The following is a 25,063-nucleotide window of genomic DNA, read 5'->3' as shown; positions in this document are numbered from 1 at the left end:
TGTTTGTTTGTTTGTCTTGTAGGAGTCATCTAGAAATAATCATAATTATATGCTGTATGACTGCCATATAAATAAAACATTCAAAATTCATGCATTTACTGAAGGTTGTTGGTATCATATCATAAATAAATGAGTATTTTTGTAGCCTAATTTATCTCATGTGGATGTTTGAAGACCTGTTGTTTGGTTGGATCTATTTATCATACATACACACATAACAATTTTCTTTCTGTGTATCTATCTAGACGTGCATACATTCAAACAGATGTTTATCTAATCTGATTTATGACAGCGCCACTGCTCTTCCGGGTCGTTAGATGGCAGCAGTGAGTCTGCGGCGTCCTGTTGAATCCGTATCATCCTCTGCAGTAGCAGAACCCGGATGAGCCGGTCAGCTGTTTATCCATCATGATAAATAAAGTGCGCGGATCAGAGGGCAGTATCAGCATGGATCTAAAACCCGATGAACGCGTGCAAAACCACAGGTATATTTCATAAAGAGAGATCCAGGTGTGCATGGATTTAGAGAAACGTGCGCGTTCTTTTAGCTCGCATGTACACAAACACACGTTTGCATTCAGTGATGCATCCAGTCAATGCATGCAAACAGCAACAGAACATTGCTGTTGTATTTTTCTATCTGTGCTGTCCATATAAGCCTGATTTTCTATGAGACAGTGGCTGCACTCGTTTGCACGCTTGCATATTAAAACAGGAAGCATTTGGTTTGTGTCATCACTGTAGTCTTTTAGTAGTTAACATGATCATAACAATTATGTCTTTAAAACAGTTGTTTTGTGCGCATGCATGCTGCTCGTACAGAAAGCAGGGCTTTTGACTTGTACGAACACTGTCTTAGTATGTCAGTTTCTCAGTTGTTTTATATGCGTGCTGCATGCATTTAAAGGGGACCTATTATGCCCCTTTTACAGGATGTAATACAAGTCTCTGGTGTCCCCAGAATGTGTCTGTGAAGTTTCAGCTCAAAATACCCCACAGATCATTTATTATAGCTTGTCAAATTTACCCCTATTTGGGTGTGAGCAAAAACACGCAGTGTTCGTGTGTGTGTCCCTTTAAATGCAAATGAGCTGCTGCTCCCGGCCCCCTTTCCAGAAGAGGGCGGAGCTTTAACAGCTCACGCTTCGGTTGCTCAACAACAACAAAGCTGGAGAATCTCACGCAGCCAAAATGAGGATTGTCAGTAACGGTGTTCAGCCTTACATTGTTCAAACCGGAGTCGACACTGATTGAGAGACTCAGGAAGAAGTTACAACTTTTAGACGTTTCTGAATGGTTAGTGGATAAATTTATGTAGTTGCTGTGGAGTTGATTCAACTCATCGACTAGCATGTGCCGTCATGTTAATCTTTTGTGCAAATCCAGCGTTGAATTGACCCTCGTTTGTGAAGCAGTCCGGCGTAAAATGACAGCATGTCAACAACACTCTACTACAACAACTCTTCCTCTTCTCTAAAGCAGCCCAACATGGCCTCACCCCATTTGTTGCGTGTTCTTGGGGGCGGGGTTTATGTCAATTTTAGGGTTTGTGATGTTACCAACCTGGAAAGAAGCTTGTTGTAGTCCCTACCAGCCGTTTGTTGTAGTCGATTTCTGTAAAAGTATCTTACCTAACTCTCCTCTTTCCAGTGAAATCTGCAGTATGTCTTATGGCATGACTGGGTTTTTGTGTATTTTATATTGTGACAGGTGTCAGCTGCTGGACCTGCCCTGGGAGGATGTGTTAGTTACACACGTGTTCTGCTACCTGCCGCTGCGTCACATGGTCAGCCTGCAGCGCGTCAGCAAGAGCTTCCGTTCTCTCGTTCAGGTGTACCTGGCCAACTGCCGTAAGTTTGACCCTGCACAGGTGAGGGGAAAAAAACTTTGATATGCATGTACAGTATCATCCACGCATGTGTTTTAAATTTTAATAATATTTCTGTTTTTTTTAATGTATTTTTGATCAAATAAATGCAGGCTTGATGAGCATAAAAACATTAAAAATAGTAATGTTTCCAAACTTTTGACCGGCACTGTATGTAAATATACAGTCGTTGGAATATTGGCCGTTCTGTTGCACTGTATTTCATCAAACTTGCACACTATCCTTCCTGTGTTTCTCCTCAGACGGGGCCTCACATTCCTAAAGAAGCCTTCTGCTCCATGCTTCGCCACAATCAAGTTCTCCACCACCTCTGCGTCACCAACTGCTCCGATTGGATCACTGACAAAGAGCTGCTGCCCGTGATTGGTCAGAACCAGCACCTGCTGCGCGTGGACATGCGTAGCTGCGTGCACCTGAGCCGTCACGCGCTGGTAGCGGTGTCGCTGAGCTGCCCGCGCCTCCAGCACCTGAGCCTGGCGCACTGCGAGTGGGTGGACAGCCTGGCGCTGCGCAGCCTGGCGGATCACTGCTCGGACCTGCGCTCGCTGGACGTGACCGCCTGCCGACAGCTGAAGGACGAGGTCGTGTGTTACGTGGCGGGGAAGTGCCCGGCGTTGCGGTCGCTCTCAGTGGCTGTTAATGCCAACATCACGGACATAGCGGTGGAGGAAGTGGCAAAGAAGTGCAGAGAGCTGGAGAAGCTGGACCTCACAGGGTGCTTGCGAGTACGAAACGAAGCTATCAGGTGTGTTTGTGTTTGTGGTTAGAAGCAGACAGTTGCAGGAGTTTGTTTAGAAGCTCATATCTAAATAGGGCTGCATGATTTCAGGGGAAAAAAAACCAATTGCGTATTATTTATTTTTTCCCTGGAACTCCTTAAATCATATGCTTATTTGGTGTCCTTTTGGAGTCTCCAAGTGTCCTTTTTTGGAAAGACACACAAATTTACCTTGAAAAACACTTCCAGAAAATACAGTTTTGTGAGAATAACCCTTCAATGTGATTGTTTAGTTTTCTGGATATAGCAAATGATGACAAAATGAATGTGTTAAACAAGATAAATGGTGTATGCTTGATTTCACAACAAGTGTGCCAAATAATTTAATCTATTGACAGGCCTAATTAATATTATTACTAATTGATTATTACTACTTTTATAATTATTACTATTTGTGTGTTTATTATTATTATTATTAAAATATTATTGCTAAATAAAAATATTAAACAAAATAAGAAATATTACTATTGAAGTATTCCACTGTAAAATAATAAATCAAGTATTTAAGAAAAATATAATAAAATAAAATCTCTGCTTGTTTTGTCAAAAAATTGTGATTTTATATATATATATATATATATGACTATATTATAATAATAATAATAATATAGTAATAATAATATATAATATTATATAGTCATATTTAAAAAAAATATATAATTATTTTTATTATCATTAAAATATTATTGCTAAAACAATTAAAAATAATAAGAAATATTACTATTGTAGTATTTCACTGTAAAAAAAAACAAGTATTTAAAAAATATAATAAAATAAAATCTCTAGATCCTGCTTGTGTTGGCCAAAAAATTTTGATTATATAATGACTGTATAATAATTATACTATAATATATAATATAATGAACACAGTACCGCGCTTCACTCTGAAACATGCAGTGCATATATTTATTTCATTACATCGCAACATTTGCGATTTGATAACAGTTCAGTAACAATATTTAGATGAGAGATTGTTTGGGAAAGTAATTTAGCAAATGCAATGCCTTATTATGCTGTCTACATAGGCAGCGCAGTACATTATGAAAACAGAGCCTATTAATAACACTTTGTTTGTGTGTTCAGGACGTTAGCGGAGTACTGCCCCAAGCTGCAGTCTCTCAAAGTGAACCACTGTCACAACGTAACCGAGTCCAGTCTGGGTGTCCTGCGCCGGCGTAATGTGGAGATCGATGTGGAACCTCCCCTGCAGAGGGCGCTAGTGCTGCTGCAGGACGTCGTGGGATTCGCTCCGTTTATTAATCTGCAGATTTAGCACTACAGGAACATCTGGGGCATTGTGGAGTCCTGAAGAGGCAAGTTACCAGATCAGAACTAGCAAAAAGACATGAAATCAAAACTAACCCCATTTGCTTTCTTAAAGGGATAGTTCACCTAAAAATGAAAATTTACTCACCCTCAAGCCATCCTAGGTGTATGTGACTTTCTTCTTTCAGATGAACACAATCGGAGTTATATTAAAAAATATCCTGGCTCTTCCAAGCTTTATAATGGGAGTGAATGGGGCTCAAGATTTTGATGCCCAAAAAAGTGCATCCATCCATCATAATGTAATCCATACGACTCCAGGAGGTTAATAAAGGCCTTCTGAAGTAAAGCGATGAGTTTTTGTTAGAAAAAAATCCATATTTATAAATTTATAAACTGTAATCACTGGCTTCCGGCAACAGCCGTACGTGAGTCTAGTTCCGGCGGAAGAGTGACCTCTGACCCGACACATCGTAAGCTTAGACGCCTCTCATGGTAGGGCTGTGCAACAAACTCAAGCTCCTCTTCTCTTATATTGAAATCCTTCGACATTTCTCTTTAAAATTTCTCGTTTTAGACTTCTAATTCATGACCGGTGTTTTGTTTTGCTCTATCCTATGCACTTCCGCATTCATCAATACGTCATGTGTCAGGTCAGAGGTCAGTTTTTCCGCCGTCAGTTTTTTACGGCCGTTGCCGGAAGCCAGTGATTATAGTTTATAAAGTTTTAAATATGGATATTTTTCTAACAAAACGCTTCAGAAGGCCTTTATTAACCCCCTGGAGTCGTATGGATTACTTTTATGATGGATGGATGCGCTTTTTTGGGCTTCAAAATCTTGAGCCCCATTCACTCCCATTATAAAGCTTGGAAGAGCCAGGATATTTTTTAGCTCCGATTGTGTTTGTCTGAAAGAAGATAGTCATTACACCTAGGATGGCTTGAAGGTGAGTAAATCATGGGATAATTTTCATTTTTTGGGTGAACTGCTCCTTTAATACATGTTTATTGTATATGATTGATGCAAATTTTATATTTGTAACCTTTCATCATAATGTAGTGCCTCTGGTTAGTCTTTTTGCTTCTAATGTGTGAAATGTTTGTTTTGTTACACAGGTCATCTCTCATCCATGATCTTTCTCTGGAAGGCTGTCTTTTGAACACATTTTTACACCAATGCAATATCACAGAAGACACAACAACAAACCCACATCTCAAGTGTTTGATTGTTTAAGTGTATTTTAGCCTTTAAAAAAGAACCACTACGATTTCTCTGGTTTAAAACTGCAGGTTTTCGGATGGGAGCTCGAGTAAATCTCGTCCCTTATGAAATATCTTATTTATTGAAGCAGCTTTCTCTGTTTTTCATGCACCAAATGTTGTATCATTTTGCACTTATGAAATACTGTAATATTTGCACTTTTTTCAGTCCTGGACCATCAGGTTTTCTCTCAGCTTCATTAGACACATCTGTAAACAGGAAGGCAGATCTTCCTCAGAAGCAATCAAGTCATGTTTTACAGAAACATACTGGTAGATTCAGAGCTCTGTGTTGATTTTATCCCTATTTAATCTAATCATAGAAAAGAATAGCATCATTATGATAAGGAACTAAACGATATAGATTCTTATTTACATGTGAATCATATGCATATCGATTCATATGCACTTTGAAACCTCAGTTTTTGGGTAAATTCACACTTGTGTCTTTGTGAAAAGGATTGAAGCTGGAAAACTAATATTGGTTCTGATTTACTTCACGGGTTCTCAGTGTTTATTTGAAAAAGACACATCCTATTGAATATTTTATCTGCAAATAAGTGCACAGAAATAGACTATTTGCTGGTATTGCTCTGTATGTTGCATTGATAATATTTAATCAAGACCCAGTTTATAGAATTGAAACATGTTTTTAAAGTGTGGCCTATCACAATGTGCTTCTTTTGTATGTTTGGGGTCTTTTAGGACCTTTATATGTATTGCTTTATTATGAGTATTTCATGATGCAATTTCTTGGACAATTGCTCAACTATCACAACGGTATATGAGTTTTGCACATGCGCTGTGCTTTGATGTGTTTTGCTTTAATTCTGTGCGGTTGTAAATAATTAAGTGCATAAATGTTTTATGCAAATTGCTGAGAAAATATAAAGTCTTATGCAATATGATGCTTTGAAGTATTATTTGGTCTTGGATCACTTGGTAAGTTTGTGATGTTTTAACCTTCTAACTTTTATCTTCATGGTAATTAACCACAAGTTTTCAGATGGATGGAAGGATCTATGATTAATTGCAGAATAGGAGGGGGAATTTTGCATTGATATGCAAACGTTGTGTTTCTGTAATGCATCTGTTTTAAACTTGTAAAAGTCTTTATGGAGATGAAATCCTGCACTGGTTCAAATCCTGCAAGAAAAAATGTGGTTTACTCTTGATTCATACACGGAAATCTTGCTTGATAATTCTGAAACTACACATGCCTAGACATTACTAAAATTAACTGGTTCTCTACATGAATAGAGGGAGGTTGGTGTCCTAATGACCTGAATTACAGAATTATTAGTCATATAGCTTTATTATCCGTGCTGATCCCTGAAACTCAAACTGGTTCTGACCTTGTGTAACCTTGTGTATAGAAATCTGATTTAATTTGTATGCATCATCATCTGAAAGGCATCTATCTTGTTTTATTTAGCATGTTAATATGAAGAGAAGAGAAAAAGGTTAATTTAAAATAAGAATAATGAAGGTATTAATGAAAATACAACGGAACTGTCTTGTTCATTTCACAGTGATACAGCAGTCATTGCAGCATCTCTTTTTGTTTGATCAGTAATCAGTTAACTAATAACATCCAAAAAGTCCAAAAACAGTAAGTTTTGACATTTTTGTAAGATCTAATTAAAGTTATACTTACAAAATCATTTAATTACATTTTTATTCAATTAGGTACAAAAAAGTACAATATGAAAAAGTAGCATATTTATTTGTGAAATGATGAATGCATGCATTGGTGCACAAGACAGACATGAAATCAAATCGTGCCTTTCTCCTCAAAGAAAAAACGATTTTCAGGTAAAGCATATTTAAATTTATTTGCATAGACTCGCTTATTAAATTGGGATCACAACAGTTGTTTGCGGTTTGTTTGCCTCGTGAGACTCGACCTGAAAAACTCGTCACACCTGTCAGTAATTTCAGCACGCGAGCCCTGAGCATGCGCGCTGCGTCTGTGATGGAATACTAACGCACTGCATACTACATAGAGCGAGCAGGTGGAATGGCGTTTATTATGAAACTGGGAGTGAGAATGGGCGGGGCTTTGCGGATCATACGCTGTCTCTAATTGGTCAGCGTCTCAATAATAATAATTAATAATAATTAGTTAGGCTACGGGAATTAATCATGTCTTTATTCATTAAGAATATTGAGCAGATAAAGAATTGTATAGATGCAATTTTAAAACCTGTAAAGAAAAAAGAGAAATATTTGCTTCAGTATCCCTATCTTCTCTTTTTCTTATCTCCCTACCTGTTTATCTTTTTATCTTTATATGTGTATATATATATATATATATATATATATATATATAAACAAATATTTTATTATTTAAAATATTTATACAAATAGAAACAAATCTTTAATTTGTAACTGTAATTTTTGAATTGGAGCACGACAGCGCTGTCACGAGCACGAGGTACCTGTTACTTTTTCCAGCGCTGCTCAAAACGGACCAATCACAATCAATTGTGATTACTGGGTACGTTTTATTCTGATCGATTTTATAGACTAAAATACAAAACTAGGACGAATTTCAATATACACGACAGGTGATATGTTTTCAAATTAATATATTTAAACGGTTATACTGTTTATCATACCAATGTTAATAGTTTTGAATTAAATTTGACTGCAGCGCGAGGATTCCTCTACATGAGCCATCACGCGCCCCCTGGAGGAATACTTACTAAATGTAACAGGTAACAGCAGCGCTTTCCGACTTCCCCGCGTACTGCACTACTAATAGGAGAAGTATGGTAGAGCGTGATTTAGAACAAACCTCGTGCTCCTACCGGCGGGGCTGAGGTCTGACTCTATTAGTTAGACACACTCTGTTCTCTGCTGTCCTTTTCATTCCCCCCCACCCAAAACACGAATGCAAGACCGAGTCGAGGAGCTGTCCACTTCAGCACCGCCAGCGGTACAGCCCGGTACAACCCAGGCAGAGCCTCATGATGAAGATGATGATGATGATGCTGCTGAGTGCATGCGGACTGCAGTAACACACCAGCGGCAGCACCAACAGCCCCGCATTCCTCCATCCACACAGCCACCTGAGCCTCCGGTAAGAGTTTCTCCTGTTTCATGCGTGTCTGCTGGGTTTTGTGTGGAGCTGATGTCCTGATGCATTGACATGCTGTTGCATTGCTGCATGCAGAAACATTGCAGTCAGTCTGGGGGAAATGTCACATTCAAACACATGCTGCTGGATCAGTGTTGATTTCTGAGATGTGGCCTGAGATTGCTTGTGCTAAAGGACACCGGACAGGAGAGCTTTTAAATGATCAAATTAAAGCTTCGTTTGCTGGGATATTCAGGATATGGGGTGTTTATCTTTCTAGAATACAATCATTTAGTAAGTTCTTCACTGAAAGTGTTGGAATCAACCAGTTGATCATTCTAGGACGTTGAGGTCATCCCTCTGTGAATGATTTGATGTGGTTCAGTGCTGTTTTATTGCATTTAAAGGTTGAGGTGTCTAATAAATGTCCCTTTCTTACTGGTGTTTGGATATAAAACCCTACATAAGTTTTTATGAAATGAGTTTTTGTGTGCGGTTTGATGGGGTTTTAATGGCTGATATTGATTTAATGCAGACATATACACAATAAAACTCAATGATGAGAAAATGAGATGTATTCATAACTGCAGACACCAAGTAAACTGTTATTTAACACATTTTCCCTCAAATTTACGTGTATATATCAACCAGGCCAATTAATTAGCCAATATTTGTCTCGCTTGAGATTATCTGACAATTACTGCACTGTAAAAAAAATTAAAGATTTTTTGAAGTTGCACATAAAACAAAGATTATTGAGTATGTTTTATAAGAAAATACTATTTCAGTTTTTCTAATCCAGTGTTACTTGCCATTTCTTTGCAATTGTTTGTGAAATTTACTAGCAATTTCTGAGTGAAAATTGTTATCGTGCACCAAATGTTTTTCAGTGTGTGCCCAAGTTTTTTCCCACTTGTATAGTTCCCAAATTTACCAACAATCTTGTCAAGTATTTGTAATGGTGTAAATTTTGCTCTCATAATCAAGTTGTATTGGCATTATATCAGCCTTCATCCATCAATTTTGGCATATAATGCCAATATGCAAAACATAATGACTTATTTTCAAACAAGAATAGGATCTTGCGCATTTTTCATTCCACATATAACATGATTTCCAAGATACAATGAAATCCTTCCAAAAAGAGTAAAAAAACTCATTTGCTGCGTATCCAAAAAAGGATTGCATGCCGAGATACTAGCAATCTTCTTTTATTATTTATGATGCAACAAATAAAGTGTTCAATGAGAAATGAGAATGACAAATGAGACTTATACAACATGTTTTGGTGCACAATGTTCACTTAAAATTCACACAAAGCATCAAACAGAACGTGTTTATTATTCATTGACAGGTCTGCTGGTAGATTTCGCGTTTGGCACAAAGAGTAACTAACACTTAATCGGGCAAGCCGGCACTGTTAACAGCTGATGTGATAACCTCAGAAATTGCCTGATTAATCAGCCTGGCCAATATATCATTAGTGCTGTTAAATCTGTTGGGTCTCGTTCAGTCTCTGTCTGGTTTTGGCGGTGAGAGCAGACGCTGTCCTGAGAAAGACGTTTGAGTCCTTAAGGATGATGAATTATAGTGTCTGACACAAAAGCTGCAGGTGCCATGACCGCTCGGGATACAAATGGCACGTCCTTTAGCATGGAGAGAGAAAGAGCGGGAAAGCAAATAAGGGACTGAGAAGGATGAAATTATGAGCCATGGCTTGAGTTGTCTGTCTGAGGGTCAGGTGTGATGTTCGTCTTCATCAGCTGAGGTTGCAGAGAAGGTTTCAGACAGCTTGAAGAAAGAGATGTCATCTTCCGTTTAAAAAATCTCTCGCTATTTGTTCTGTTTATGACATGCTTATCATATTTGAGCTCTTTGAGGTCAGTTTTGACTTCATTCTAGATATAAAAGAGGTTTATATGCTCCAGTTATTGGAATATAGATATCAAGTATACACTCTAAAAAATGCTGGGTTAAAAACAACCCAAGTTGGGTTAAAAATGTACAAAGCGAATGGGTTGTTTTAACCCAGTGAATGGGTTTGTTATAACCCAGCGGTTGGGTTAAATGTTTGACCCGACCTGCTGGGTAGTTTTATTTAACTCAACTATTGTTTAAAAATTACTGTATTGCTTGATTCAATTTAACCCAAAATATGTTAGAAATTAACATTTATTAATATGTTTAATTAATAACATTTATTAAATTGCTTCTTAATAAATGTTCACCTTTTGATTATTATTGTTGCCTCTAGTAATTATGTGTCTGATTTTTAATTTTGGGTTCATTTTAAGCCAGTCATATAGTAATGTCTAAACAATAGTTTTATAAAAATAGTTAAATAAAACTGTCCAGCACGTTGGGCAAACATTTAACCCAACCACTGGGTTTGTCCATTTTCAACCCAAATTGGGTTGTTTTTAACTCAGCATTTTTTAGAGTGACTGTGACATGCCTATTTTTTTCCACACTGTTATCTGTTGGTGATATTGGAGATGTATGCTGTTGCATTGTTAGTAATTTGTTACTGTAATTTAATCAGGTCATTTTCATTAATGTCTTTAAAGCTGAAGTGTGCCATTTTTTTTCCACTACTAAAATAATTTGGTTGGACAGTAAACCATTTTTGGTAGATTTCACATTCAGGTTTTGTTTGATTGTAAGACGGAAGCAGTTGTTTCGGAAGCCTGTATGAAAAGTCATTATTTTTTGCAGTTTTCTTTTGGTGGTGCTTGTGACGCAGAAATTACACACTTCAGCTTTAAAGAACAGCAACAACAGACAAGCGTGCAATGAACTGCAAAATGTAGGCCGTAAGACTCTTATGGTGCTTTCACTTGTCTGTATATTGATTCACACTACTGTTCAAAAGATTTTTTGATTTCAGTGAAGACATTTATAATGTTACAAAAGATTTATATTTCAAATTAATGTTTTTCTTTGAAAGATGGATAGGTGTTTTTCTTATTCTTCAAAGAATACTGAAAAAAAAGTATTACAGTTTCCACAAAATTAGTTAGTAAAAACTGTTTTCAACATTGATAATAATCAGAAATGTTTCTTGAGCAGCAAATCAAGCATATCAGAATGATTTCTGAAGGATCATGTGACTCTGAAGACTGGAGTAATGACGCTTTGATCACAGGAATAAATTACATTTTAGAATATATTTAATAGATAAGCATTAGAGACTTCTTTCAAAAACATTTTAACAATCTTTTGAACTTTATTTGTTAGGAAAAAAGTCTCCTCTTTACTCCAAAAATGTGTTTCTTGAAAGTGTGTTTCACCGCCTGTATTGTAAACCATACAAACTTTTTGTCTGTAGACATACTTATATATTGATATGCTGTTTTGAGATTATCGGCTGAAAATGTTCCCCGTTTTGCTGATTTACAGAAGTGCTTTGTGTCAGTATAACATTTGGTATAAAATGGTGTATAATAACTCTTCATTTATATTCAGCAAATTTGAGTTTGTCTTATTTGTCGTCATTAAGCACTATATAGGTCACTGGCTACCCCGCTGTCTAGATAGTGGCATCATTATCAGCCATTAAAAAAAGCATATCCTAAACTAGTTTGCATGAGCAAAAATTCAGATTAATCTAGGCATATATCTGCTGTTTATTCTAGAAACATACTGTAGGTTTAATTGGGTTGTGGCAATCAAATTAACATGTTTACATATATAACTGGATTATGACCAAATTTTGCATGTAAACATGATCGGTATCATAGCGTACAGTGGATTCATCAGTTCTTCTCTCTCTCTCTCTCTCTCTCTCTCTCTCTCTCGTTCTGTCTGTCTGATTAGTATTTTCTGGCTGTCGTCCTCTCATGTAACACACTTCTTATGAGGCCTGAGAATCAGTGAGAAACTCTTTCATCTCTCCGCCTGTTGCCCACACATGCTTTCTTCTTCCTACAATCTCTTTCTTCTTTACACCCTCAATAACCTTTCATACGTCTCTTTTCACACGCTCTTCTCTTTCTCCCACTCTCTCCATCTGTCTCTAAATGAAATGAATCAGTGCTTTGCATGGAAACTGTAATTCAGCTCTGAAATGCATTGGATGTGTACGTCATGAGATCAAATTAATAATTCAGAGATGCGTTTCCTTTTCATTGCTTTTTTCTGTTTTCGGACCACCTGGTGGCCTTATCTCAAGATATTTGACAGAAAACAGGCCCTTTGCGTGTGTGTGTCTTAAGGGGGACCTATAATGCCCCTTTTACAAGATGTAATAGAAGTCTCCAGAATGTGTCTGTGAAGTTTCAGCTCAAAATACCCCACAGATCATTTATTATAGCTTGTCAAATTTGCCCCTATTTGGGTTTGCGCAAAAACACGGCATTTTTGTGTGTGTCCCTTTAAATGCAAATGAGCTGCTGCTCCGGCCCCCTTTCCAGAAGAGGGCGGAGCTTTAACAGCTCACGCTTCGGTTGCTCAACAACAACAAAGCTAGAGAATCTCACGCAGCCAAAATGAGGATTGTCAGTAACGGTGTTCAGCCTTACATTGTTCAAACCGGAGTCGACACTGATGGAGAGACTCAGGAAGAAGTTACAACTTTTAGAATCAATCTGGATGTTTCTGAATGGTTAGTGGATAAATTTATGTAGTTGCTGTGGAGTTGATTCAACTCATCGACTAGCATGTGTCGTCATGTTAATCTTTTGTGCAAATCCAGTGTTGAATTGACCCTCGTTTGTGAAGCAGTCCGGCGTAAAAAAATGACGATGATTGTTTATGCTCTAACAGCAACATTACACACTAACTAAAGTAAAAAAAAAATGAAATCATAATCAAGGATCCCTTTAAGTTGGTTTACAACCATTAGTGAGCTTGTACCATGAAAATAATGCTGCACTAATTTAATTCAGACTCCATCTTAGAGACTATTTGATTCATCCTGAATGTTATTCAATCCCTGAGATTGTCAATCATGCCATTAACATCAACTGTATGATCCAGAACTCACTGATTCACATTCACAAAACCGGTTTGTGTGGAAATGGCCTTTGTCTGAGTATTATGCATCATGGCTTCCAGCTAAGTGAATAACGTTGTTCATTTGTGTAGATGACGGTTGAACTGATTAGTGTGCATCATGAGGATTGAATTACAGTAATGCTGTTTGTCTGTGTAAGTTCACGAGGTTGTAAAGGTGATGATTTAAGGCCAGTGTAATGTCTAAATGAAGTGTTGTGAGGTTTGGTTTATTTTCTATTTTGGAATGATTTACAATTTTCACCCACACTCTGAAGGGCTTCACTTTATCACTATAAGACTATGAGGTCCTAAGAGACATAATGTTTATTTAATAAGCGTGTGATGTAGTGCTCTATGTGTGAACCCAAGAGAGTTGAGTGAGTCTTATGAAACCTTTCAAGAACATGTCCAGGTCATAGTTCACATATATATATAAATTATATATATATATATATATATATATCAAGCACATTTAATGATTATTTGGGTCAATTGTGTTTAATTGTCATGACAGTAAGTTCACAATGCAGTTTAATGGTCCCAAAAATTTTATTTTGTTTATGCAAAAGACAAGTTCTCAACTTTTTTCTTTTGATTTTGGGGTAAATTGCGGCCTGGACATGTTTTAGTGAGATTTACCCAATTATACGGATATGTCGGTGTAGAAAGGGTTCATCCGCTCCCTGAAGGTCTCAGATTAGCTGTGTTAATGGAAGGACTTGGCTCAGGGCTGCAGGTGTGTGTTTGTGTATCACAGACTGAAGGAGATAAATCCTATTAAGTAGAGGAGGGGAAAGTAGGTCTGTAGGAACTGTGTGTGTGTGAGTGAGAGTGAGTGAGAGAGAGAGAGGGAGCTAATAAGATACATTGGACCACATCAGCACATGCTATTTTTGGCCTCTTTTAGTGGTGTTTGAAGGCAAACTTCACTATTACTATCACTCATACTTAGTGTGAGGGATTTGAACAAAATCCTGACACTAAGTACTAAACTTTGGCACGTAGCTCATCCCACATCATTTGCGTTACAGACGTGAATGATTTCTTAAGTCATGTTGCATGATTGACGCACACGCTTGTAAATGCTCCATGTGTGCAGCGTTACAGGACACAGGCAGATGATTTCAGACAGACAGGTGCGCTTCTGATTTCTGATCTTTGGCCTTAGAGTAATTATGGTCATTAGGAGAGGTATAACATGGAAGACTGAAAGTCAACCTCTATCGACTGACTCGTAGTGTACGACAGAACAGAACTAGTGTAACAGTAGCAATTAAATGATTAGTTTTAGCTTATAAAACAGATCAGATGAATTTAAATTCTGATTGGATGAGCACCTTTCAAAACTGTTGTAAAATGAAAATGCACCTCTACAGTAAGGATGGATGGATGGATGGATGATAGTTGGGTAGACAGATGGATAGATGGATGGATGGATGGATGGATGGGTAGTTAGGTAGACAGACGGATGGATGGATGATGGATGGATGGATGGATGGATAGGTGGGTAGTTGGGTAGACGATGGATGGATGGATGGATGATTAGTTGGGTAGACAGACGGATGGATGGATGGATGGATAGTTGGGTAGACAGACAGATGGATAGATGGATGGATGGATGGATGGATGGGTAGTTAGGTAGACAGACGGATGGATGGATGGATGGATGGATGGATAGGTGGGTAGTTGGGTAGACGGATGGATGGATGGATGGATGGATGGATGGATGGATGGATGGATGGATGGATGGATAGGTGGGTAGTTGGGTAGACGATGGATGGATGGATGGATGATTAGTTGGGTAGACAAACGGATGGACGGATGGATGGATAGTTGGGTAGACAGACGGATGGATGGATGGATGGATGGATGGATGGATGGATGGATGGATGGATGGATAGTTGGGTAGTTGGGTAGACGGATGGATGGATGGATGGATAGGTGGGTAGTTGGGTAGACGATGGATGGATGGATGGATGGATGATTAGTTGGGTAGACAAACGGATGGATGGATAGTTGGGTAGACAGACGGATGGATAGATGGATGGATGGATGGGTAGTTAGGTAGACAGACGGATGGATGGATGGATGGATGGATGGATAGGTGGGTAGTTGGGTAGACGATGGATGGATGGATAGGTGGGTAGTTGGGTAGACGATGGATGGATGGATGGATGATTAGTTGGGTAGACAGACGGATGGACGGATGGATGGATAGTTGGGTAGACAGACGGATGGATGGATGGATGGATAGGTGGGTAGTTGGGTAGACAGACGGATGGACGGATGGATGGATAGTTGGGTAGACAGACGGATGGATGGATGGATGGATGGATAGGTGGGTAGTTGGGTAGACGATGGATGGATGGATAGGTGGGTAGTTGGGTAGACGATGGATGGATGGATGGATGATTAGTTGGGTAGACAGACGGATGGACGGATGGATGGATAGTTGGGTAGACAGACGGATGGATGGATGGATGGATAGGTGGGTAGTTGGGTAGACGGATGGATGATGGATGGATGGATGGATGGATAGGTGGGTAGTTGGGTAGACGATGGATGGATGGATGGATGGATGGATGGATGGATGATTAGTTGGGTAGACAGATGGATGGATGGATGGATGGATGGATGGATAGTTGGGTAGACAGACGGATGGATGGATGGATGGATGGATAGTTGGGTAGACAGACGGATGGATGGATGGATGGATGGATAGTTGGGTAGACAGACGGATGGATGGATGGATGGATGGATGGATGGATAGTTGGGTAGACAGACGGATGGATGGATGGATGGATGGATGGATGGATAGTTGGGTAGACAGACGGACGGATGGATGGATGGATGGATGGATAGTTGGGTAGACAGACGGATGGATGGATGGATGGATGGATAGTTGGGTAGACAGACGGATGGATGGATGGATGGATGGATGGATGGATGGGTAGGTGGGTAGTTGGGTAGACGGATGGATGGATGGATATGTGGGTAGTTGGGTAGATGGATAGATGGATGGATGATTAGTTGGGTAGACAGACGGATGGACGGATGGATGGGTAGTTGGGTAGACAGACGGATGGATGGATGGATGGATGGATGGGTAGGTGGGTAGTTGGGTAGACGGATGGATGGATGGATATGTGGGTAGTTGGGTAGATGGATAGATGGATGGATGATTAGTTGGGTAGACAGACGGATGGACGGATGGATGGGTAGTTGGGTGGACGGACGGACGGACGGACGGACGGACGGATGGATGGATGAATGGGTAGTTTGGTAGACAGGTGGATGGATGGATGGATGGACGGACGGACGGACGGATGGATGGATGGATGGATGGATGTGGGTAGTTGGATAGATGGATAGATAGATAGATATTAATTTTAGATTATTAAATTAGTAGTGTTTATTACGTTAAGCATGACTATTCTACTGTGGTTAGGAATTGAAATATTGCTAAACCTAAATATTAAACTTCTGTGTGAAATTCATCCTGCACCATATTGTGCTTATCTTCAAAAAATGTAAAAATAGAAGTTTTAAAAATAGTTTCAGCAGGAGTGGGAGGTGTCTGTGTAAACACAAAGGACAATAGCTGATTTCTCTGTTGGTTTCTGGAATCGTGTTTTTGCCATCTCTGTTTTCATGGAGAATATGACACAGCTGCTGTTGATCAATCTTTTCTGAATATATTTCAGGAATGAGGACAAGTCTCAGCACGTTTACGATCACGAGAGCTCGACCATCCCTCACGCACACTTTCCCCTTCTCAAGTGTTGTTGATGTGACTGTGATGTCAACAACACTTTAGATGCGAGATTTAGATGAAAGCATATGTCAGTGTATAAGGGAAGGTGTATTTTAGCTGCACCATTTCTTCTCAGTGTTTGTTCTGTGTGATAAGGTGGTCAGTTTTTTTATGCATGTCATTAATAATTTTGCATATTGTTGAACCATTTTAATATTAATACATTTCTTCTTTTTTTAACTTTCCTTTTCGATATACAAATTAGCTGTTGTGTCGGATCTCCACTTGATGTCAAATGTAAAATGTGGCTTATGTAGTGTCACTAATGTTGAAATCAGGTGAAATTGTGTTAAACTCCTCCCACTCTACCTGTAGAGGCCTGTCCTGTTTTTGACATTCAGTAGCCTCCTTCATATACACTTCTACTCTGTCAAAGTGACAGGTGCGCCTTTGGACAGAAACCAGTGTGAATTATTTTAAGTGGCACGAGAAAGTGAATGAGTGACAGAAAGGGAAGGAGGGAGAGAGAGAGAGAGAGAGAGATTCAGATTGCTTGTCTCTATGGCTACAGCTTTCACCTCTCTGCGCTCAATAGAACGGCTTTCTTATAATTCATGGCAAATGTATTCATCAGTCAGTCCATATAAATGTGCTAATTCCATACAGATCAGTTTGACCAGAAGGAGCTTTGCTGTTACGGCTGTCTTAAATTTGTATTCGTACTCTTTTGTTCCTGTTGTCATTCTCACGGGTGTTTTTCTCCTCACTTCATAGATAGAAAGAAAACAACAGCACTGTAATCTGCTGAATTTTGAATTGCATTTGATTACAGAAAAATGCCATTGTATACTTACAGTAGATTCATGCTTATATAGGCTAAAGGTGTATTTTGCAGAATTTTAACATATAAAGTTTTAAACTAAACAAAGATTAAAGTTTAATTCATTGTGTTAATTCAATGTGTTTTTGTAATTATTAGTGAAATTTGAAAAGTCTCAGGTGAATGTGTCTGTGAAGTTTCAGCTCAAAATATCCCACAGATCATTTATTATAGCTTGTCAAATTTGCCCCTATGTGGGTGTGAGCAAAAAACACAGTGTTTTTGTGTGTGTCCCTTTAAATGCAAATGAGCTGCTGCTCCCGGCCCCCTTTCCAGAAAAGGGCGGAGCTTTAACAGCTGGTGCTTCGGTTGCTCAACAACAACAAAGCTGGAGAATCTCACGCAGACAAAATGACGATTTTGTTCAGCCTTACATTGTTAGTCAGACACTGATGGAGAGACTCAGGAAGAAGTTACAACTTTTAGAATGAATCTGGATGTTTCTGAATGGTTAGTGGATCAATTTATGTAGTTACTGTGGAGTTGATTCAACTCATCGACTAGCATGTGCCGTCATGTTAATCTTTTGTGTAAATCCAGTGTTGAATTGACCCTCGTTTTTGAAGCTGTCCGGCGTAATGACGGCATGACAACAACACTCTACTACAACAACTCTTCCTCTTCTCTAAAGCAGCCCAACATGGCCCCGCCCCCTTTGTTGTGTGTTCACGGGGGCAGGGGCAAGAAGCTTGTTGTAGTCCCTACCAGCCGTTTGTTGTAGTCCTTAAAAAGCGTTTTCTGTAAAAGAAAATATCTCCCTTTGCATTGAACTTTGAGCGTCGTAACTTTGCAGATGTTGTTTATGCTCAAACAGCAACATTACAGACTAACTAAAGTTAAAAAAAGTGAAATCATAATCAACCACCCCTTTAATGAATGACAATTTTTTTCAGTGAATCTGACATGCCACAAAAGTCCAATTTTTGTCTTCAAGACAGTAAAAAATATCCATTTTGATTTCATACTGTCGTGTATATAGTCAGCTGTCTGTCCTCTGAAGGAGAATCTGAGGACTGTGGTCAGATAGTCATGCAGCCGGCTAATATTAGCACAGATCCTGCTCTGTTGACCTTAGAGACGGTTTCTGTGACGCTGTTTAATTAGACTGTGATTCTGGCTGTAAACATGCAGAAGATATACCTGGGGAACTCTGATTCCCGAGAGGGATCATTACAGCTGTTGCAATGTCTTATTCTTCCCTCTGTGACTGTTATAGTGCTTGTGGGCTTCTGTTGTTATAGTGAACCAAACTCACCGTCAGGTGAATGGCCCGGTGCAATTAGTGTGAATCTCACGAAGCCTGTCAACATGCATTTTCCTCTCATACTTCTCAAATAAACTGCAAGTGGAAGTTTGCAAAATAAAAAGTGCAGCAGATTGTGGTATTTAGCGAGGCCTTTAATGAGGAAGGTAACAAAGCTGGTGATAAAGGTGTGAAGGTGTCTGTTTAAATGGCACAGATGGTTTTCAGTGAATTAGCTGAGATGGCCTGTAATACTCCTGCAGGGCTGAAGGATGAGTGAGTATTTTTGGAGAGAGAAAGTTCAGGGACAAAATGAGTGAAGGAGAGAGGGATGATATTGAGGAATCAGAGCAGGGTTATACTGTAAGGATGTGTATGTGTAAGCTTGAATGTACATGCGTGTACATGCTTAACATCAAATTATGATTAGAAACAAGATGTGCAAAAGCAGTAGTTGACCGAATAATGAACAATGCATCTGCCATTGTTTACTTTTCCTCATGTCGTTTTATGTTATTTTGAATGTTGGACCAACTATTCGCTTAACATTATCAGTTTTAAATGAACAAAATTCCACATTATTTATTGTGGTTTCAGACTTTTGGACACTTTTGAATGTGCACAGACAAAACCTGTTTGAACCTGTTTGAAATTGTAAAACTCTACCGTCTTAGTCTTCAGGTAGCTAAGCTAGAACATACTGATAAAAATCGGGGTCATTGACAAATAAGGTGTTTAAAAGTGTAAAAAAAAAAAAAAAAAACCTAATGGAGATATAATTCATTTGAGGTTTTATTAAGTGTTAATAATGAGATTATGTGTTTTTTATAATCAATTAACACTGCTTTTGTCATTTTTTACAAGATGGACAAAATTTGTCACCAAAAAAGTAATTTGGTTTTACCGAATGACACTTTTGGTTATACCGAATGACGATATTTTCAAACAATGCTAACAGGCTGATATTTAGCTAGCTAGCAAAAGGACAATCAAACATTTTATATTTAGTACAAGTTTGTGAAATATTACAACATTTTCCATGTTTTATAGCGGTTGTACCGAATGACCTGATGTTTCGGGACATGCGTATAAGTGAAAACATGAATTTTTCAAATAGTTAAGAGAGAGTTAGTTACTTTGCTATACAGCCATGTGGTCCTTTGCAGGTGTCTGAATGATGTCACATCCTGTCACATGATATTGACCGCATGACTTTATCCTAAATGGAGCCTTTATATTGGTTACTCCGAATGACATCAATGAAATTCTTTTTTCCGGACATTTTTTCTCATAACAAAGCAACGACTTCTACACATAATTTTAATACTATTTTGCACTACGTTGATATATGATGTTATAAAATCATGCCAGAATAAAAAATATCTAAAAATGTATTAAATGTATATATTTTAATCACAAATGAAATGGCTGTATTGGCCATTGGACGGTTAAACCAAATGACCTTTTGACACTTCAAAATCTTTAAAATACCTTTATATGTAACAAAATATAATTAAAACCTTTTGGATTCAATAAAAGAGATCTAGTTGTACTACCTTACATACTTTGGATGCCATATCTTTGTTTTTTATTATTATTAAGGCCTTTGGATAAAAAAATGACCCGTCACGTCATTGACCTATAGCTTGAATGTATAAATGTTGTAATTTTGAATAGCTATCAATGGAGGAAGGTGTTGTTACGGCATCTACCAGGAGGGGCTAACTGGGGCATGCTAACCAGCAAAACCTTGACCTGCTCTGTATACTTTTAATGCGTGCCAGCAGAAGTACAAATTACATTCAGTTGGGCGAGCTTACGTTCAGTTATAGTGGTTCTGGCTTCCCTATAAAGACACTTTCTTGGTGTAAACGGTGTCAGTGAAGGTATTATTTTGGTTGTGTGCGTGCATATGTGTGTTTCACTGATTGATTGTTGACATGAGAGCTGCTTTCATTTATCCTTCACTTGTGCTGTAGCAGCAAAGTCAATGACATGCACCTGCACTTTCAGAAGAGCATGTTAGAGTGTGTGTGTGTGTGTGTGTGTGTGTGTGTGTGTGTGTGTGCAAAACACATGAGATCCTTCAATCAATCACCAGGCGTCTCAAAGGCTGCAGGAAGCACTTCTGTAGAGGTGTTTCATATTTCTAAGTAAAAATACACAATTGCTTATTTGTACAAGTGCATGTGTGAAAATGTATGTAGGCATATTAGCCTGTGTGATGAAGAATTAGTCATGTGTGCAGAGTTGTTCAAGCTGGTGTACTTGATTCTGATTGGTCAATCATGGCATTCTGTTGTCAGATATATATATATATATATATTTTTTTTTTTTTACGTAATGCCCAATTCATGTCCATTTATTCCCTTATTTAAATTCATCCCTTACATGGTTTAGGGGAAAATTTTGCAGTATCATCATATATACACATTTCTAATACTTGTAGGCCTAAATGGGAGTTTACTGTATGAGTCACTGAGGTTTAACTTAAAACATGACGTAAATCTGTGTGTGTGTGTGTGCGTGCACTATGTAGGATTTAAGGGATTAATTTCTCTGCTAAGCAGTAAATAAGTCCATCCCTTCATGCAGATGGTCAATTTGTCATTTCTCATACAGAATGGCTTTGCAAAAAATACATTTTGCAAAAAAGGTAAAATACCATCAGTCAATTTCAAAAGGTTATGACAGTGAAATGCAGTCTGGAAGTCTCTGTGGTGTATTTAGTCTCTGCTGGAGAAAATTCTCTCTGTTTGTTTAGTACTATAGAGCGTAGGCTAAATGGATGGGTGAACGATAGAATGAGTATGTCATCAGTGAGAAAATGTTTATAAATATTTATAGGTATATATTTATATTTATAAATTTATAAACTGTAATCACTGGCTTCCGGCAACAGCCGTACGTGAGTCTAGTTCCGGCGGAAGAGTGACCTCTGACCCGACACATCGTAAGCTTAGACGCCTCTCATGGTAGGGCTGTGCAACAAACTCAAGCTCCTCTTCTCTTATATTGAAATCCTTCGACATTTCTCTTTAAAATTTCTCGTTTTAGACTTCTAATTCATGACCGGTGTTTTGTTTTGCTCTATCCTATGCACTTCCGCATTCATCAATACGTCATGTGTCAGGTCAGAGGTCAGTTTTTCCGCCGTCAGTTTTTTACGGCCGTTGCCGGAAGCCAGTGATTATAGTTTATAAAGTTTTAAATATGGATATTTTTCTAACAAAACGCTTCAGAAGGCCTTTATTAACCCCCTGGAGTCGTATGGATTACTTTTATGATGGATGGATGCGCTTTTTTGGGCTTCAAAATCTTGAGCCCCATTCACTCCCATTATAAAGCTTGGAAGAGCCAGAATATTTTTTAGCTCCGATTGTGTTTGTCTGAAAGAAGATAGTCATATACACCTAGGATGGCTTGAAGGTGAGTAAATCATGGGATAATTTTCATTTTTTGGGTGAACTGCTCCTTTAATACATGTTTATTGTATATGATTGATGCAAATTTTATATTTGTAACCTTTCATCATAATGTAGTGCCTCTGGTTAGTCTTTTTGCTTCTAATGTGTGAAATGTTTGTTTTGTTACACAGGTCATCTCTCATCCATGATCTTTCTCTGGAAGGCTGTCTTTTGAACACATTTTTACACCAATGCAATATCACAGAAGACACAACAACAAACCCACATCTCAAGTGTTTGATTGTTTAAGTGTATTTTAGCCTTTAAAATAGAACCACTACGATTTCTCTGGTTTAAAACTGCAGGTTTTCGGATGGGAGCTCGAGTAAATCTCGTCCCTTATGAAATATCTTGTTTATTGAAGCAGCTTTCTCTGTTTTTCATGCACCAAATGTTGTATCATTTTGCACTTATGAAATACTGTAATATTTGCACTTTTTCAGTCCTGGACCATCAGGTTTTCTCTCAGCTTCATTAGACACATCTGTAAACAGGAAGGCAGATCTTCCTCAGAAGCAATCAAGTCATGTTTTACAGAAACATACTGGTAGATTCAGAGCTCTGTGTTGATTTTATCCCTATTTAATCTAATCATAGAAAAGAATAGCATCATTATGATAACTAAACAATATAGATTCTTATTTACATGTGAATCATATGCATATTGATTCATATGCACTTTGAAACCTCAGTTTTTGGGTAAATTCACACTTGTGTCTTTGTGAAAAGGATTGAAGCTGGAAAACTAATATTGGTTCTGATTTACTTCACGGGTTCTCAGTGTTTATTTGAAAAAGACACATCCTATTGAATATTTTATCTGCAAATAAGTGCACAGAAATAGACTATTTGCTGGTATTGCTCTGTATGTTGCATTGATAATATTTAATCAAGACCCAATTTACAGAATTGAAACATGTTTTTAAAGTGTGGCCTATCACAATCTGCTTCTTTTGTATGTTTGGGGTCTTTTAGGACCTTTATATGTATTGCTTTATTATGAGTATTTCATGACGCAATTTCTTGGACAATTGCTCAACTATCACAACGGTATATGAGTTTTGCACATGCGCTGTGCTTTGATGTGTTTTGCTTTAATTCTGTGCGGTTGTAAATAATTAAGTGCATAAATGTTTTATGCAAATTGCTGAGAAAATATAAAGTCTTATGCAATATGATGCTTTGAAGTATTATTTGGTCTTGGATCACTTGGTAAGTTTGTGATGTTTTAACCTTCTAACTTTTATCTTCATGCTAATTAACCACAAGTTTTCAGATGGATGGAAGGATCTATGATTAATTGCAGAATAGGAGGGGGAATTTTGCATTGATATGCAAACGTTGTGTTTCTGTAATGCATCTGTTTTAAACTTGTAAAAGTCTTTATGGAGATGAAATCCTGCACTGGTTCAAATCCTGCAAGAAAAAATGTGGTTTACTCTTGATTCATACACGGAAATCTTGCTTGATAATTCTGAAACTACACATGCCTAGACATTACTAAAATTAACTGGTTCTCTACATGAATAGAGGGAGGTTGGTGTCCTAATGACCTGAATTACAGAATTATTAGTCATATAGCTTTATTATCCGTGCTGATCCCTGAAACTCAAACTGGTTCTGACCTTGTGTAACCTTGTGTATAGAAATCTGATTTAATTTGTATGCATCATCATCTGAAAGGCATCTATCTTGTTTTATTTAGCATGTTAATATGAAGAGAAGAGAAAAAGGTTAATTTAAAATAAGAATAATGAAGGTATTAATGAAAATACAACGGAACTGTCTTGTTCATTTCACAGTGATACAGCAGTCATTGCAGCATCTCTTTTTGTTTGATCAGTAATCAGTTAACTAATAACATCCAAAAAGTCCAAAAACAGTAAGTTTTGACATTTTTGTAAGATCTAATTAAAGTTATACTTACAAAATCATTTAATTACATTTTTATTCAATTAGGTACAAAAAAGTACAATATGAAAAAGTAGCATATTTATTTGTGAAATGATGAATGCATGCATTGGTGCACAAGACAGACATGAAATCAAATCGTGCCTTTCTCCTCAAAGAAAAAACGATTTTCAGGTAAAGCATATTTAATTTTATTTGCATAGACTCGCTTATTAAATTGGGATCACAACAGTTGTTTGCGGTTTGTTCGCCTCGTGAGACTCGACCTGAAAAACTCGTCACACCTGTCAGTAATTTCAGCACGCGAGCCCTGAGCATGCGCGCTGCGTCTGTGATGGAATACTAACGCACTGCATACTACATAGAGCGAGCAGGTGGAATGGCGTTTATTATGAAACTGGGGGTGAGAATGGGCGGGGCTTTGCGGATCATACGCTGTCTCTAATTGGTCAGCGTCTCAATAATAATGATTAATAATAATTAGTTAGGCTACGGGAAGTAATCATGTCTTTATTCATTAAGAATATTGAGCAGATAA

General features: G+C 38.0%; 2 protein-coding genes across 3 annotated transcripts in view; both read left to right on the top strand.

Moving 5' to 3' along the window:
- Window positions 1-332: 332 nt before the first annotated feature.
- On the top strand, window positions 333-23,792 carry fbxl15 (F-box and leucine-rich repeat protein 15). Of its 2 annotated transcripts, none has more exons than XM_051913789.1 (5): window positions 333-485; window positions 1,711-1,870; window positions 2,131-2,633; window positions 3,750-3,979; window positions 22,746-23,792. In XM_051913789.1, exons 1-4 carry the CDS (start codon window positions 409-411, stop codon window positions 3,937-3,939), a joined length of 930 nt encoding a protein of 309 aa, XP_051769749.1. In that variant the 5' UTR covers window positions 333-408; the 3' UTR covers window positions 3,940-3,979; window positions 22,746-23,792. The 2 variants fall into 2 exon arrangements, with proteins under 2 accessions (XP_051769749.1, XP_051769748.1); XM_051913788.1 differs by lacking the exon at window positions 22,746-23,792 and adding an exon at window positions 5,050-6,101.
- The window catches only part of LOC127523251 (PH and SEC7 domain-containing protein 1), an 81,388-nt gene continuing 64,318 nt past the window's right edge, over window positions 7,994-25,063 (top strand). The window contains exon 1 of the mRNA XM_051913760.1: window positions 7,994-8,278. The gene's annotated coding sequence lies outside the window, so the exon portion shown is untranslated. The remainder of the gene's footprint in view (window positions 8,279-25,063) is intronic.

This window comes from Ctenopharyngodon idella, chromosome 12 (genome assembly GCF_019924925.1).
Source record: "Ctenopharyngodon idella isolate HZGC_01 chromosome 12, HZGC01, whole genome shotgun sequence".
Taxonomy (NCBI): Eukaryota; Metazoa; Chordata; class Actinopteri; order Cypriniformes; family Xenocyprididae; genus Ctenopharyngodon; species Ctenopharyngodon idella.
The sequence above is the reverse complement of the archived record's forward strand: the minus strand, read 5'-3'. Positions and strand labels throughout refer to the sequence as shown.